The sequence below is a fragment of the Coenobita brevimanus genome, chromosome 54, assembly GCF_032717465.1.
Source record: "Coenobita brevimanus isolate Jiangsu-jjx chromosome 54, ASM3271746v2, whole genome shotgun sequence".
Classification (NCBI taxonomy): Eukaryota; Metazoa; Arthropoda; class Malacostraca; order Decapoda; family Coenobitidae; genus Coenobita; species Coenobita brevimanus.
Window position 1 is genome coordinate 31,911,802 of NC_137007.1, and position 16,160 is coordinate 31,927,961.

The 16,160-nt window shown below is 39.3% G+C and overlaps 1 protein-coding gene across 1 annotated transcript in view; it reads right to left on the minus strand.

The window, feature by feature from the left end:
* LOC145401023 (ubiquitin carboxyl-terminal hydrolase 24-like) overlaps positions 1-15,840 on the minus strand; it is a 98,764-nt gene extending 82,924 nt beyond the window's left edge. The window contains exons 1-5 of the mRNA XM_080273395.1: positions 15,634-15,840; positions 3,490-3,643; positions 2,946-3,160; positions 1,051-1,146; positions 143-388 (exon numbers count right to left, since the gene is read on the minus strand). Coding sequence (XP_080129521.1) covers positions 143-388; positions 1,051-1,146; positions 2,946-3,160; positions 3,490-3,643; positions 15,634-15,840 — 918 coding nt within the window. The remainder of the gene's footprint in view (positions 1-142; positions 389-1,050; positions 1,147-2,945; positions 3,161-3,489; positions 3,644-15,633) is intronic.
* Positions 15,841-16,160: the final 320 nt, after the last annotated feature.

Here is a 16,160-nt window from a genome sequence, read left to right on the forward strand (position 1 = left end):
TTATTCTGTGGATAAGCTATGGGAAACAATCTGCAAATTATGTTAAATACCTCTGACAACTTAAGGTGGACAAACTATAGTCACTGTGAATGATGAAGTGGCATACAGGCTGTAATAAACAAGGAGAATGAGCCCTACAGACCTGTCCTTTTAAATGATGGTCCTCCAGCGAAGCTACATACTGGAGGGCCTGCCTGACGGGAGCCTGGAGAATGGGGCACACCACATCAGGCACCAGGAACTTTGCACACTGACCCAGTGGCAGGAGAAGGGCTGCCATGTGACCAGCATCCAGATCTTCCTTCTCCTTGAAGTGATTGGCTACCAACTGGAACCCTCCCTGATTTCCAAACAGGTTGATGAGGTCCACTAGCCACCCATATGACTCCTGCGTTTGGTTAAAAAGCAGAAACCTAAAGTATGATACCTGGATAATAAAAGAGGCACTCAGTACATCACGCAACATACATGAAGACTGTCAAAGTCAGACCAAAACTTGTACTTTCAGAATAAACAGAATTTCAATATGTGGGTATAATTTTCCCATGTGCTACTTCTATTTACTATATCCTGAAACCATTGTATAAATATCAAAGATAATCAGACTCCTGCTAGACTACAGTATTTGACAGATATCAATTAAACCAAAGACAGAAGTCTCACAATATACTGTACTGCCGTTAGATTGTGAGACTTTAAGACAAAACTGAGGTAAAATGTTAAAAAGTTGACAAATACCTGACATGACAGTATGATGTCTACACCAGATGATGACTGAAATACAGGTAACTGTATATTTTATATGCAAGCATTATCTGAGAATTTGAATTGTGCACTTAAAGTTCTACCTTGCAAAAAAATTTTCACCCATGAAATCAGCTGGTCAGTGTTTGTTCTCTTGGTTCCAGTCACACTGATAACTTTGAAAGGATCATAGACAATGCTGGGCTTCAGAAAAGTCGTTGTGAAGCCTATGCCCAATGCAAAAAAAAAAAAAAAAAAAAAAAAAAAAAAAATACTGATATTTTTCTCCAACATACTAGTACTTACAAACTGAAGGCTGCATCTCGCATAAGTAACTTCCCCCATGAATTCTGGTGGTCGGTGTTTGTTTTTTTGGTTCCACTCACATTCAGAATCCATTGCCTGTGAAATTTAAGCAATCTGTCGTAATCCAATATACAGTATTGAGGTGTTAACAAAATTTTTTAACACAATCACTAAGAATGACCTCCCAAAACCTGCATCAAAATGCCCAACAGCTACATAAATTAAATTTAGAAAAAAATATCACTAGTGAAGGTGTTAACAACAAGTACATCACTATGAATCAAGTTACTGAAGCATAAGTCTACCTCTCTATCTATTGCCAGACGCCTTAATCCCATACGGGGTGGCCACAAACAAATCGCCTCCACATCGTCCTGTCTCCCGCTATTTCACTGCCCTGCTTCCAGCTCACGCTCCCCTTCCTCATATACCTCTCCACTCCATCCCTCCATCTCATCCTTGGCCTCCCTCTCCCTCTCTCCCCCTCTACCTCACTCACATACTCTCTCCTCATCAGTCTCTCACTCTCCATCCTCTCCACATGATCAAACCACCTCAATGTGTTTCTCCTAACGCTTCCTATCACATCTACATGCACACCACAACGCTCCTTCACATCCTTATTTGTCAGTCTGTCTCTCCATGTGACTCCACATGCTCCTCTCAAATAACTCATTTCCTCTGTTCTCACTCTTGACTTGTGTCCCTCCACCAAGGTCCAAGCTTCACTTCCACACGTTAGAGTTGGTAACACAATACTGTTATGTAGTAACTCTTTCACATCCATGCTCACTTCCCTGTTTCTTATCACTGCTTTCAAGGAACCAGCAACCTTTCTTCCTTGTTGTACCCTTTCAAGCACTTCACCCTCCAAACTTCCATCTATACTCATCACACTACCCAAGTACTTAAGTGTACTCACATTTTCCATTTCCTCCTCATAAGCATAAGTATTCTACATAAATTCTAAAGAGCAACCTATCTGAGTACCAGCCCTGCTGAATGGTGCTTATGAGATAAGGCATCATTTTTTTTCTCTTACAATTAATTACCAACAACCTTATAAACATTCTCAATGCTAGATTAAACATATCATAACTAGGTACGGTAGCAAAGGCTGGTGACCATGGATTCCAGGAGGTACTAGCTAATATAAATGTGAAGTTATCTACAAGCTTGGGCACTAGCTTTCACTCTTTGGCAGGAAACTCACTACAAGTAAAAAAATAAATAAATATATAAAAATAAAATAAAATAAAATATCTCTAAGCTGGGACTTACACTGCTACAAATCTTACTACACATCTGTGTGGCTTTTCACAACAGTTTCTAGCATATACTGGGAAGTAATTAGCTAGTTTGGGCAACTGACTTACCTTCCAGCAATTAAAAAACATCAGCTGTACCATGGAATACTTCAATATGGGGATTCTCTAAATGGAAGCACAACATAATTTTAACTCAATAGACTGATTAAGCATAAAATACAAGAAGACATAAATTATATCATCTACTTCTACTACTACTGCCAGACGCCATAATCCCATAAGGGGTGACCATTTGCCTTTGAGTTATTTGTTTTACGGGGAGGGGCACTAACCCTCCACCAACCCACTTGCTGACACGTAAGAAGCACATATGGTTTGGTTATACGGTTACCACCCAATGTTGTAAATGGTTTCTTGGCTTCTAGGAAACCATTTGGCTTGTCACTAAATGTAAAGCCACCTGTAAAGGAAAGAAAAGCAATAAGACATGACAGGAAAGACGGGAGAAATAGGAAGAGAGGAGGGTAGGCACAGAAAATGAATGATAAAGGCTAAGGAAGAAGTAGGCAGCACTACATCAAGTGAGTGGATGATGGTCGCCGCCACCTACCACTATCATCTACTTACCAGTGTATATACATTCTTAAGTAAGTTCTCTGGTATGGGTCCATGCTTCAGTCTAGCAATAACAAGGCTGGTGAGAAGGTCGAGCATAGTGAAGACACCCTCCTGAATCTCTAGGCCCCATCGTCGCACCGCTCCATTGTTGAGCAACTTTTGGAAGCACTCAGGCAAACAACGTTCCATAAACCTATGGCATGATTCATCAACATCACAAAGACCTGTGAACAAAGGTCTTCAATGAATACTCATCACAGCCAGGCCTCATTAACTGTCTAAGATAGTTAAAGGCAAATTGCTACTGCACTTCAAGAGCTATAACTTAAGACATGCTGCTGGTTTGTGACTGAGGGCTTCGAATTAGGAATACTGTACTTAAAAATAAGTATATAAAATACTGTACAAACATTCCTGACTTTTAACAAACTTATAATTAATTATACAAGATTAAAGTGAAAAACCGGTTAATTATCATTAATTTTTGGTGCTGTGCCTAATTCTAAAATGTGCACTATTAATGCACTAAGACTATAGTACCTAATGAACTTACCTTCTTTTGCTAATCTCGCAGCAGCAATCAGGCACTTGCCAAGGGATTCATCTTTCTTATAGGGGATAGACCAGGTATCAGTAAATACTCGGCCCTCCAGTTCATACAGGTTGGTGGTTGGGAACTCCATGCTATTGCCATTATTTCCACCAGCCTGCAAGACAACAGGAGAATTTCAAGTGCAATATGAATACTGGGTACCATACCGCATAAGGGGGAGGGCAAGATCAGTTATGTGTAGTTCAATACAAATACCAGGTACAACTATTATTAAAAAAAAAAAAAAAAAAAAAAAATCAGTTTTGTATAGCTATCTGAAAGATGTAGCATTACTGTCTCCAATGCCTTTCTCCCTGGATAGATGATCAGCCTATGCTGGTTGAGTTTTACAGCTATCGTAGTTGGAAATACCCAGCTGCCACATACGGAATCAAACTAATAGGCAGAGACTCTGTCTTTTACTCCCGCATATTCTATAAATGCTGCATCTTAGATAAGTATTCCTGAATCTATTTACAGGCAGCCTGAACTTCCATTTTTACTCTATCACACATTATAGTCAAGCTAGATGTAGGTATGAGGTGAATGCTTACCATCATCACTTCGAGGTATTACCGCAGGAACAATGTAGGACCAGGAGCCAAGCACAATACCTGGTTATGCATAACACTCTAAGGCAGGGGATCTAACCATGTTTATAATAAAAATCCAGGCTAAGACTATGCACACATACATTTCTCTTCTACAGAACTGCTGTTCGTTTCCTGGGACAAGCTGGAGTTGTCAGCCATGGATGGCATCTAGTTTACAACTTAAAACAGCTACAAACCAGAGGCCTTAGGTAAGGGTTAATATTAGCAACACTAGAGGAAAACAGCCATTTAAAAACTGGCCCACAGTCCTTGTTGGTGGCATATAAAACGCAGTCACTGGGAGATAAAAATGCTTACAAATCTATGCACAGCCAAAAGACTAAACATAATATAAATGTAAACTTACAGCGTAATGGGATCTATAAATGCCCGCGTTGCCCATAGGCAAAGTGAGGATCCTCTGTTTGACTCAGTGGTAATATGCGCACATTTAGAATGCAGGGGCCTCAGTTCGAATCCCGGCCAGGACACTGTGATTAACATGTTAGGCTTCATTTCAGTTATTATATTGGTTGGCAGTGGTGTGGAATGTGAGTCTTGGTTGGTAATTGATGTTGTTCCTTGGTTAGCTGACAGCGTCCTTGTCCTTACATCACGGGATATGAGGTGTTCGGTGTGGTCCACAGCATCCCCAGTGGTGGCCTCCAATGCTACACTACCATGTGTTTGAAACTCACCAAATTAATCACCAAAAGGAGAAAAGAGGGATGTAGTGGGGTCTGTAAATGCCTGCATTGCCCACAGGCAAAGTGGGGATCCTCTATTTGACTCATTGGTAACGTGGGTGCATTTGAGGCGAGTGGGCCAGAGACCGAATCTCACCCAGACTAGTGATTAATTTGTGAAGTTTCATTTCGGTTTTTACAACAGTTTTCCAGAAAAAGTTATATATTCCCTGTTAATTTAACATTCTACAGGTGTTCTGTTAGCTATGCCTCTCTCATGCAAAAAATAAACATTTGCCAAGGTTAGGTTTAAAAATGCAAGGCTAGATCTGATGGATACTGTACTATGCTCAGGTTTGAAGAAAATGTGAATTTCACTATTGTCAAGCTGGTTAGGTTTCACCTGGATAGTTCTCCATTTTCCTTTCATTCAGAATTATATATGAGAGATTAGGTCTGGAGAAGGAAGAAAACAAGTCTGAGGAAAAACTGAAGGAGTGAACATTCATGGTCTTTGCAGTTTTTGTACTGTAATGTACCGTACACTGTAATTACCCAGTATCTAATAAAATCTCTGCACTTCTAGTGAAATTCAAACTTCCTTAGAATATTCATGTCTGTTTGCACTGACAATGACAACCCACACAAAGGCTGCCATTATAATACTCTTTTCACATTACAGTAGGCTACCAGTACTGACTTTTTATAAAGACATTAAGTTAGGACTGGGCATCTTCATTATTACTGATCCGTGAGAGAAAAGCAATGAGTGAAAGTTTTATCTTTCTGTGATTATTAACAAATATGGACCAGTACCTACAACAGTTAGGTATGGTATTGTAGTACTATACCATACTGCTTTTATTCTAACTTGTCCTAAAAATGCCTTCTCTCCACCTCCAGTGCTGAGCTTTAATACTAAATCAATACTAGAATATGATGCTAGACATGAAGAAGTGCTGTGGAAAGATACATGAAGCCTTAATACTGTCTTTTTCTGCCAATGAGCAGTGTGAAATAAGTTACAAAAGTATAAAAATCCTGGCAAAGTTAGGGTAAAAGACCTACAGTAAAGGAACCTCTGTCTTTCTAGCCAAGCAGACCTAACAATCACAGGCAAGCAATTGCCCCTTCCAGGTCATCCCATGCAGTCAACCGATGTCCCAGTGCATCACCACAGCAAGACGTGGGGAAGAGTGTGAAAGTTTGATTCATGGAAGGACGCCACATTTGCATCTCTCCACCCAGTTAGCTGGGATACCCGGTACCATAGTAAGCTCCACACATCACCCCATATTTTGTTATGGTATAATATATGGATACCACCCAGCAGTGATATCCTACAGATTTATTGGGTCTGAAAGATGCCAAGGTTTAGTTCAAAAGAGATCTTTCTCCTATTAAAACTGTCATTTTGAGAGGACACTGATGTCAGCAAAAACAATTACAGTACAGGTATTCCAAAGAGGAAACTAAAGGAAAAACTAGAAGAGCTCCCAATCACAGATGTCTAAAGTTAATGACAGGGAATATGGTATCATAAATTTAATCACTGTAATTCATTTATGATACCCAAATTCTGAAGAAATAACAAATATAATACAATACAGTGTAATGCTGTATGGTTGTGAGACCTGGGCAGTAAAAGAAGAGGATATTCGCAGACTCAAATATACAGGAATGACAGTGATTAGCTGGATGTGCAGTGCATCCTTGAATATGAGGCCTGGGGGGGCCAGGTTTTCGATGGAGGAGTTGAAAGGAAGGATGGTACTGGAGTGTATTGGTGTTGTGATGAGCAGAGGTAGACTGAGATGATCAGGGCATGTGGAGAGGATGGGAGATGGCAATTGGGTGCAGAAAGTGAGACATGTTAATGTTGAGAGTAGGGATGCAAGAGGTAAACCAAAAAAAAAACGGGACAAGGACATGGGACTGAATAGAGAGGCTGCAAATATCTAGCAGCATGGAGGGCCACAATTATGTGACCAAGGCCAACACATGCAAGCATGTTGAAGCATTTATAAATGAAATAAAACAAACGAAACGGTATCATGGCTATGGGCTGAGGAAATTCATCATTAGGTTAAGTCCACTTAGGCTTTGCTTGTGTGTAAAAACTGATGAGGTTCTATTATGTAATCAGTAACTTCTAAATTAAGAATTTCCATAACTTTTTAATTTCTACTACTCTGATGATTGGTTACTTTTTATAAAGGAAAAATAAAATGATATGTATGAATGGGAGCTCTCCTAACCAGATACCGGTACAGTATTCACCACTGAAATTCACAGTTAAATACCAATAGAACATACCAAAATACATTAGAAAATTCTGTTTCTCTCTTAGGGTACAGTTAAACAAGCATTAATATGAATGATTACTCTTCTCTCCAATACAGTGTACCAACCAGTATTACCGCATGTTTAACCGGCCATTCCCTATGAGGTAAGTTTGGGTTGATTAATTGTGTCAGTTTGGATAGTTTAGGTAGACAGAATACTAAGCAGACTGCATGTTAATTTGGTTAGATCAATTAAAAATAAATACATAAATAAATAAATACAATAATTGTCCAAAACTGCAAATCTGCCCAACCAACCAACCTTCACCTAGCCAAGAGGGTGGATGAAGGATCTGACATCTCAAGATGTCAGAGTTAGTTTAGTTAGAAAAAACATCAGAATAAATCTCTGCCTCTGATTCTGCAAATTCACCCAACCAAACATCCTTGTAACAGCCAGGAGGGCAGGATGAAGGGTCTGTCAACATTAAATAATATGTGCGTCCGTGATGCCCTATTTCCAAATTTCCGATTGAAATGAAGGGTTGACAGGATCCTTTGTTATTTTGGCTATGCTGGTTCTATTATCATACGAATAAATGTGTGTGTGTGGATGAGTACGGTAAATTGGGAGTGTGTCGTCCTGTCTCAGCTACCCCGCCCTTTCTTCGAGGGAAGCAGCCCAGGTATACAGATACATAGACGGACTATCATTTCAGCCAAAAACAGAATTATGAGATTTTTTGATCCATTTTTTTTTGGTATCTTTGACAATTCTAAGACACTTTAATTCTAGCTATGTCATTTTCATCACAGATTATTTTCATTTTACTCTTGGAAGGTTAGACTGGGTTAGGTTAGGTTATCTTCAAGAGTAAAGTATAAATAATTTGCAATGAAAATGGAATAGACAGAAAGTATCTTAGAACTGTCTAAATTACAGAAAAAAATTATCAAAATCTCATAATTCTGTTTTTGGCTTAAATGATAATTTTTTTACCATTAGCTATTTTTTATTGATTGGCGTATATGCTAGTTTTTTTTTAAATGTTGGTTTATCAAAAAAGGGGGTGGTAAATATTTCCTTTATTGCTGTTTCCTATTTTTGGTGTGTGTGTGTGTTTTTTTTTTTGGTTCCATTTGATATTTTAGTTCGAGTGTTTTGAGGCCTCATTTATTGTTTTCGTTTCGTTTTTAAAGGCTCCAACATGCTTGCATGTGTCGGCCTTGGTCACCTAATGGCGGCTCTCCATGCTGCACGATCCATTGCAGCCTCCCTGTTCAGTACCTTTGTGGTAGGACCCCATATTATATTTACAAATCATAATAGATAGATAGATAAATAGATAGATAGAGAGACAGATAGAAGCAGGGAGTCAGATGATGAGAAGGTGTTGTGTCTGCGAGAATCGAGCAGTGCTAAACATGCTTACACACTCTTAACACTGAGGAAAGCTGACGACAGCGGCCAGTAAGGAGATGATGCAGTTAGCTGTCAGCAGTCCTCTCGTGAACAAAGACCTAGTCCATCCACGAGGAACACACGTGACACACCCCTGCTACACCAGAATTTAGGAAAGAGAGCTCAGACGGAGATTAGCCACAGAAGAGGAAACAGAGAAGGAGACAAGCGACCCTAGAGAGAGGTCGAGACGGAGATTAGCCTTAGAACAGAGAGAGAGAGAGAGAGAGAGAGATAGCGAGACAGGGAGGTAGCTACCCGGGACTTATACTCGTTCCGTGTGAGAGACCTGTTTAATATTTCCAAGACAAATAAAAATAGTCCCATACTATTCTTTACCTCTCCTGTCACTACATGACATTTGGTGGGGAAGCTACTACAAGATATAAAAGCCGCTCGACCACAAGTCTAAAATATACTTCTCTACAAGTAACTACAAAGTCTTTATGACATTTGGTGGCAGCGGTGGGATTCGAACCCACGCCTCCGAAGAGACTGGTCCTTTATGACATTTGGTAGCAGCGAACGTATACGAACCTCGTCTACGAATCAACATTAAATTCCTACAAAATATCAAGATTGAAAACAACCAACAACATCAGCTCCTGACAGTATTCTCTCCATCCAGCCCCCTCCGTCTCCCAGATCATTACGCTGATGCAGAGGTCAAGAGATCACTCGACACCTTGCAAGTAGCGTAACGACAAACCAGCAAATCTGCGGACATCGTCTCCGAATTAAAAGCAAATTTCTACAAAAGCAACCGAAACTACAAGATTAGCTTCAGTTCTACATTGAATCCTACAAAATACAGCCTACAGTGCAAATAGTCTACAAGTCTACGACGAATCAGCGAACTACAGCCATCTACAATCAACTACAATTAACAACTCTACGTCGTCTGTATAATCTTCTACACGCACCTACAAGTAGCGGCAGTCTTCATCCCACAATGAGTAAATCACTAGAGAAAAGGACCAAGAAAACATCGACATAGAAAACCGGAACAAACAAACGAAGAGTGAGACACGACTCATAACTCATCTTACTCACCCGTCTTCACTCAAGTTACTCATCGCTACTCATTCACTCACCACAGCTACCAGTGTGGGAAGCCGACGTCACCATGTGCTGAGACGACAACACGCCAATCAACCCGCGAAGGACAACACTATCACCACGTGCAACACCACTCACACCATTTCCACCACAGTAAAAATTAGTGAGTTACATAGTTACTTCATTCATACAATACACAGTGATAGACAATAAGCTTCTGCACAAACATATAAAACGTGCTGTATAGTTACAACTTATATTCATATACCAGTACCTACTTCAATTATCTTCATACTTCAATCATTAAATACTTGCACCAACAATAAATATTCTACACTGTATATATTCATTCATTTATTATAACATTTATTTACTACCAACGAGTGTTACCATTTATACCTACATAAAATACGTGTTTCATATATACAACTATACATTAGTACATCTACAAAGTAATAAAGAAAATATACCATCACAGTTACTCAGTGAGCAATTAAAAGAACTGCATTAAACATTTATTAATTCAAGCTACCTAGTGGAAACATATAAATTAAGTTACAAGGTAAACTAGAGAAAAAAAAAAATGGCCAACACAAATGCCGTTAGCAAGAGTGAACATCTTCAACACAATCGTGAAGACAATGATTTCCACACAGTGCTGACACACATATTACTCACGATAGGTACAGGTGAACAACAAGTCAGTGTGTATAGTAAATACTGTATATAGTGTATATATATATATATATATATATATTATTATATATATATATATATATATATATATATATATATATTTTATACAAAATAAAATATGGGACTATATAATATCATTTTCAATAATCTCTGTGCAATATAAACTAAACTTTAACAAAGTATCTCAAGGAAATTAGCCAGTAATTATGCAACCATGAACATGGAAAAAGCGTACACAAGCAAAGAAAAACAAACTATAGAAAAAAAAAAAAAAAAAAAAGGAAAGGAAAGAAAGAAAGAAGAGTGAGAAGGAAAAAAGAGAAATAGAGTAAGATCACATAACAAACAAATGAAAATAAGTGTAAGTGTTACTACATATGTCAAAATACCACATAAACTACAAACAAAAAAGCAAATTGTTGTCTCCACAAACAAGTGGCATGGCACATCATCACTATCATCGACCGCAGCATATGTTAGGACTGCAGTTATTACAATTATGTTACTCCATATTACAATAATGTAACTACAAACGATATGTAACAATTATGTAACGACAAACGATTACATTATGTTACACTTGTTACAATTATGTAACTACAAACAATATGTACCAATTAATGTAACAGTTGCATTAACAAGATGTAACTTTTATGTAACTTTAACTACAATTATGTACCTACAAATGATATGTAACAATTATGTAACGACAAAACAGTTGCATTAACAAGATGTAACTTTTATGTAACTTTAACTACAATTATAAGGCCAAGACACTTATGTAATAGTTGCATTAACAAAATGTAACTACAATTATAAGGCCAACACAATTATGCATTAACACAATATTTTGTAACAATTCATAAAATGTTACAATTATGTAGTACCACAATGTTAGTACAATATTATAAGTCATACAATTATAGCACAATTCTGTATTACCAGTATCATCATACAAGTTAGGTGAAATATTGGACATTACTAAAGTGATAACTCAAATATGTAATGTATAACCTAGCAGTATTACCATTGCACAATTATATGCGTACGTCTGTTGTACATGCACGTCTTACAAAGTGTTATACAACAACCATTGCATTTATTCAAATATGTATACAACTTGTTTAAAATGTATTATTACTGAATAATCACTATTTACTATAAATATTATATGTATACAATATTATGTTACTTTACAATATTATATATTTCACTTAATTAGCTTATAAGTTCATTATAATGTGTATGTAGTATGTATTAATATATTATAACTATTAAATGTCGATGGTACGCCATTTTTGCGCGGCCGAGCAGTGTGGTAGGACCCCATATTATATTTACAAATCATAATAGATAGATAGATAAATAGATAGACAGAGAGACAGATAGAAGCAGGGAGTCAGATGATGAGAAGGTGTTGTGTCTGCGAGAATCGAGCAGTGCTAAACGTGCTTACACACTCTTAACACTGAGGAAAGCTGACGACAGCAGCCAGTAAGGAGATGATGCAGTTAGCTGTCAGCAGTCCTCTCGTGAACAAAGACCTAGTCCATCCACGAGGAACACACGTGACACACCCCTGCTACACCAGAATTTAGGAAAGAGAGCTCAGACGGAGATTAGCCACAGAAGAGGAAACAGGGAAGGAGACAAGCGACCCTAGAGAGAGGTCGAGACGGAGATTAGCCTTAGAACAGAGAGAGAGAGAGAGATAGCGAGACAGGGAGGTAGCTACCCGGGACTTATACTCATTCCGTGTGAGAGACCTGTTTAATATTTCCAAGACAAATAAAAATAGTCCCATACTATTCTTTACCTCTCCTGTCACTACATGACATTTGGTGGGGAAGCTACTACAAGATATAAAAGCCGCTCGACCACAAGTCTAAAATATACTTCTCTACAAGTAACTACAAAGTCTTTTATGACACCTTAACCCTGAGGTCACATTTAATGACCTCGTCCCATGTCTTTCTCGGTCTACCCCTCATAACCCCACCCCCAATATTAACACTTCTCACTTTCCTCACCCAATTATCATCCCCCATCCTCTCCACATGTCCAAACCATCTCAATCTACCTCTCCTCATCACAACACCAATACACTCCAGTCCCATCCTACCTCTCAACTCTTCCATCGTAAACCCAGCCCCTCCAGGCCTTGGACCCAGGGACGCACTGCACATCCACCTATTCATTGTCATTTCTGTACGTCTGAGCCGGCGAATATCTTCCTCCTTCACTGCCCAGGTCTCACTACCCTACAGCATTACACTCCTAACACATGCTGCATACAAAGACCCCTTAGCATGTAGGGAGAGTCCTCTCAATGTCAGGAGAGGCAAGAGCTCCCTGAACTTCTTCCAACCACTTCTCACCCTAGCCACAGAGTTAGCTCCAGCCCCACCTCCAGCAAACAGCATGTCTCCCAGATAACAAAACTCTTCCACACACTCAAGAGATTCACCAGCAAATTCAATCCTTTCACATCTGACAATCTCCACCTGCTCACCCCGACACGCAGTACACATAAAATCACCATTATCTCGCGGTCTACCTCTGATACCACTACGGTACATCTCTTGTGCACCCATTTATCACACACACCGCACAAGATGGAATTACTTCCCACGCCCTTGTGGCAAACTGCACATGGCCACTCTCCCTCGTCTTTGACAGTATCGCCACCAACCCTAGATATCATCACTTTTTTTATCTGCATTTACCCTTAAACCCTTGTGCCCCATACCATCTCTCCACTTCCTAAACCTTTCCTCCGCCTCCCTTTCGTTCTCTGCAATCAACACCAAATCATCAAAATACAACAACTCCCACGGGAGTCCGTTTCTAAAGTCATGTGGAAGGGCTTCAAGTACTGTATCATGATAAACAACATGGGACTCAAGACTGACCCCTGATGCACACCAACATTCACGGAAAACTCATCACTCAAATCTCCATTCACTCTTACCTGGGTGTGAGCATCACATACATAGCCATAACCACTCTAACCAGCCACTCCTCCAAGCCAAGCTTTCTCATTGCCCACCCCACCACCTCTCTAGGGACTCTGTCAAAGGCCTTTTCCAAATCAACAAAAACAAAATAAAGATCCCTTCTCCTACCAATATATTTTTCCTGAAGCTGTCGAACAATGAATATAGCATCAGTGGTCCCCCTACCTGGCATAAACCCAAACTGCATCTCATCAATATCCACTCTTTCTCTAATCATACCTTCTAAAACTCTCTCCATTACCTTCATTATCTGATCTAAAAGCTTTGTACTTCTATAATTTCCTCTTTCCAGGGCATCACCCTTCCCTTTATACACATTTACAATTACATTCTTCAGCCAATCATCTGGGACAACACACTCATAAATAATCCTATTTATCAGGTCAGTTACTAAACTCACCCCTATATCGCCTGAGGCCTTCAGCATTTCGGCAGTCAACCCAGACACACCTGCTGCCTTCCCCACCCTCATCCTGCCTATTGCCTCACTCACAGTAGCAGTATCAATCAAAGGCCAAGGGCCAGACACTGGATCTGCTGGCTCCAAACCTTCCCTGTCCCAGTCAAACTCCTCATTCAACAACCGGTTATAATGCTCTCTCCATGCATCTTTAATATCCTCACTGTTCACCACTACCCTTCCTTCATCATTCTTCACACACTGCTCACCTATAATATCCCGATTATCCCTCTTCACTTGACCTGCCACCCTAAATATATTTTTCCTTTCCCCATGATTTAGGTTATTTAGTAATAGTCTCTGTGACTCAGACTTTGCCCTGTATACCTCTCTTCTAGCCCTACGCTTGGCAGCCAAATATTCCTCTTTGCTACCACCCTTCTTCCATTCCTAGAAAAGCCTTCTTTTCTCCTTAACTGCAGCTTCTACACCCTCATCCCACCACCAAGTTACTTTATGTCTTGGTGGTCCTCTTGTCCAACCGCATGTTACATCAGTAACTATCAAGAAATTGATCTTGAGGACTCTGTACTGTTCATTAACACCTCTGTCTACAGCTCCCTGTTCAGCCACCACTCTCCTCAACTCGCTATAGAAGGCATCCCTTACTACTTGGTTTTTCAGCTTCCATATTTTCCTTCTAGGTACATAAGTCCTCTTTTTCATCACTTGTTCTTTAAGCACCATATCACAAATCAATAGTTTGTGCAAATGAATAATAACCATAATATAACTACGACAATCTGATCGGAAATATTAGTAATGGTGGAAGGAACTGGCCTAATCTAAGTGTTTAACTAAACCTAACCTAGCTTAACTGTACCTAATAAATTAATCTACCCTAACCTAACCTAGCTTATCTGTACCTAATAATTTAATCTACCCTTATCTACCCTAGCTTAACTGTACCTAATAATTTCATCTAACCTAACCTAACCCAGCATCCAGTCGGGAAGTTGGGAAACAAAATCCACCTTTCAGTATATTGAGCAAGATTCGGTAATATTTATTTGAACACAAAACAACAAATACAGACATACACTATATGATAGCACAAATCCACTGGGTATGGTAAGATTGCCCGCTAAAGAAATGGCAATAAAGGAAATAAATACAAGGAGGTTACATTACTACATGTACCATACTGTAATACTGCATGTATCTTATATTTTATGGAATATGAACTGATTTAATTTAACTGCTGAGCGGTTTTACTAACCTGTATCATATTTTAATGGATGTCTTCTGTGCAGTTTATATAAATATTTGCTTTATGATCGCACCTACCTTCACCAATGCATGGGTGTATGATGATTGTGCCATTATGAACAAACACGCTTAACACATGATAACACTTTGGTGCAAGTTTTACGTAATGCATATTTTAGTTTGCAATAGGTTATGTAAGTTATAATCACTGGGGTTCTGGGGGGCTAAGCCTCAAATTAGATTTCACTGCTTCCAGTCAGGCTTCCACTGTTATTTATGGTTTTAAACTGAATACATTTGAGTTTGTTTTGGTGTGATGTCATGTCCAGTTGGCGGGATTGGCAGTAAACACGCCATCGGGGGCGTTCAGTCGGCTTTCTGTAATATTACTAAGTGGGTATATGTCATTTGTTCTCCAGTATTTTTTCACTGAAAATCTAATGTTAATCACCTGAGATGTATCTAGTACTATAATAATTTTCCCTGAGAATGTAAGTCTATAAGAAAACAGCTCCAATCCCTGTGTCACTTTCGTTCATTTTTACTCTGCCAAATTAACATCCCTGTAGTTTTGTTCGTCCAAAACATACTGTATGTACAACCTTATCCAAAACTGCAAATTTGTCCTGTTAACTTACCTCATCATATCCAGGAGGGCGAGGGTCTGCCATCTCCACATCCCTGAGGTCGTCCACCGTGGTGTAGGACGGTAGTGGCTGCTCAGTCAGGAAGGTCACAGCCTCGTTCACATCGCCATTACTTAGCTTCAGGGCTCTCTTGATGGCCCGCACATCAGGAAACCCCATGTTCAGCAGCAGGGAGATGTTTTCGTCTTCCTGCTCCATTCTGCAAGCTTAATGGTCACGATAAATGCTATAATAAATACGTAGAGCACCTCATTACCCTGGTTGGCAGGGCTGACACTTCACACCAGTACGTGTACACAGCTAATACCTCTGTTCACTAAGATTATACGATACTTCAAGTTTCGTTTCATATTCACTTGGCTACATTTTCCAATGTCATCTCAGTGAGGGCAGCTGGAGGTGATTATATAAGGCAAGGTGGCCACTGCATCAGCGCCGTGTTTACAACTTCACAACTGTTGAATTGTCTAAATTATTGACATCGATCTGTTTATTATATCAAGAAAAAAATAGGTCTT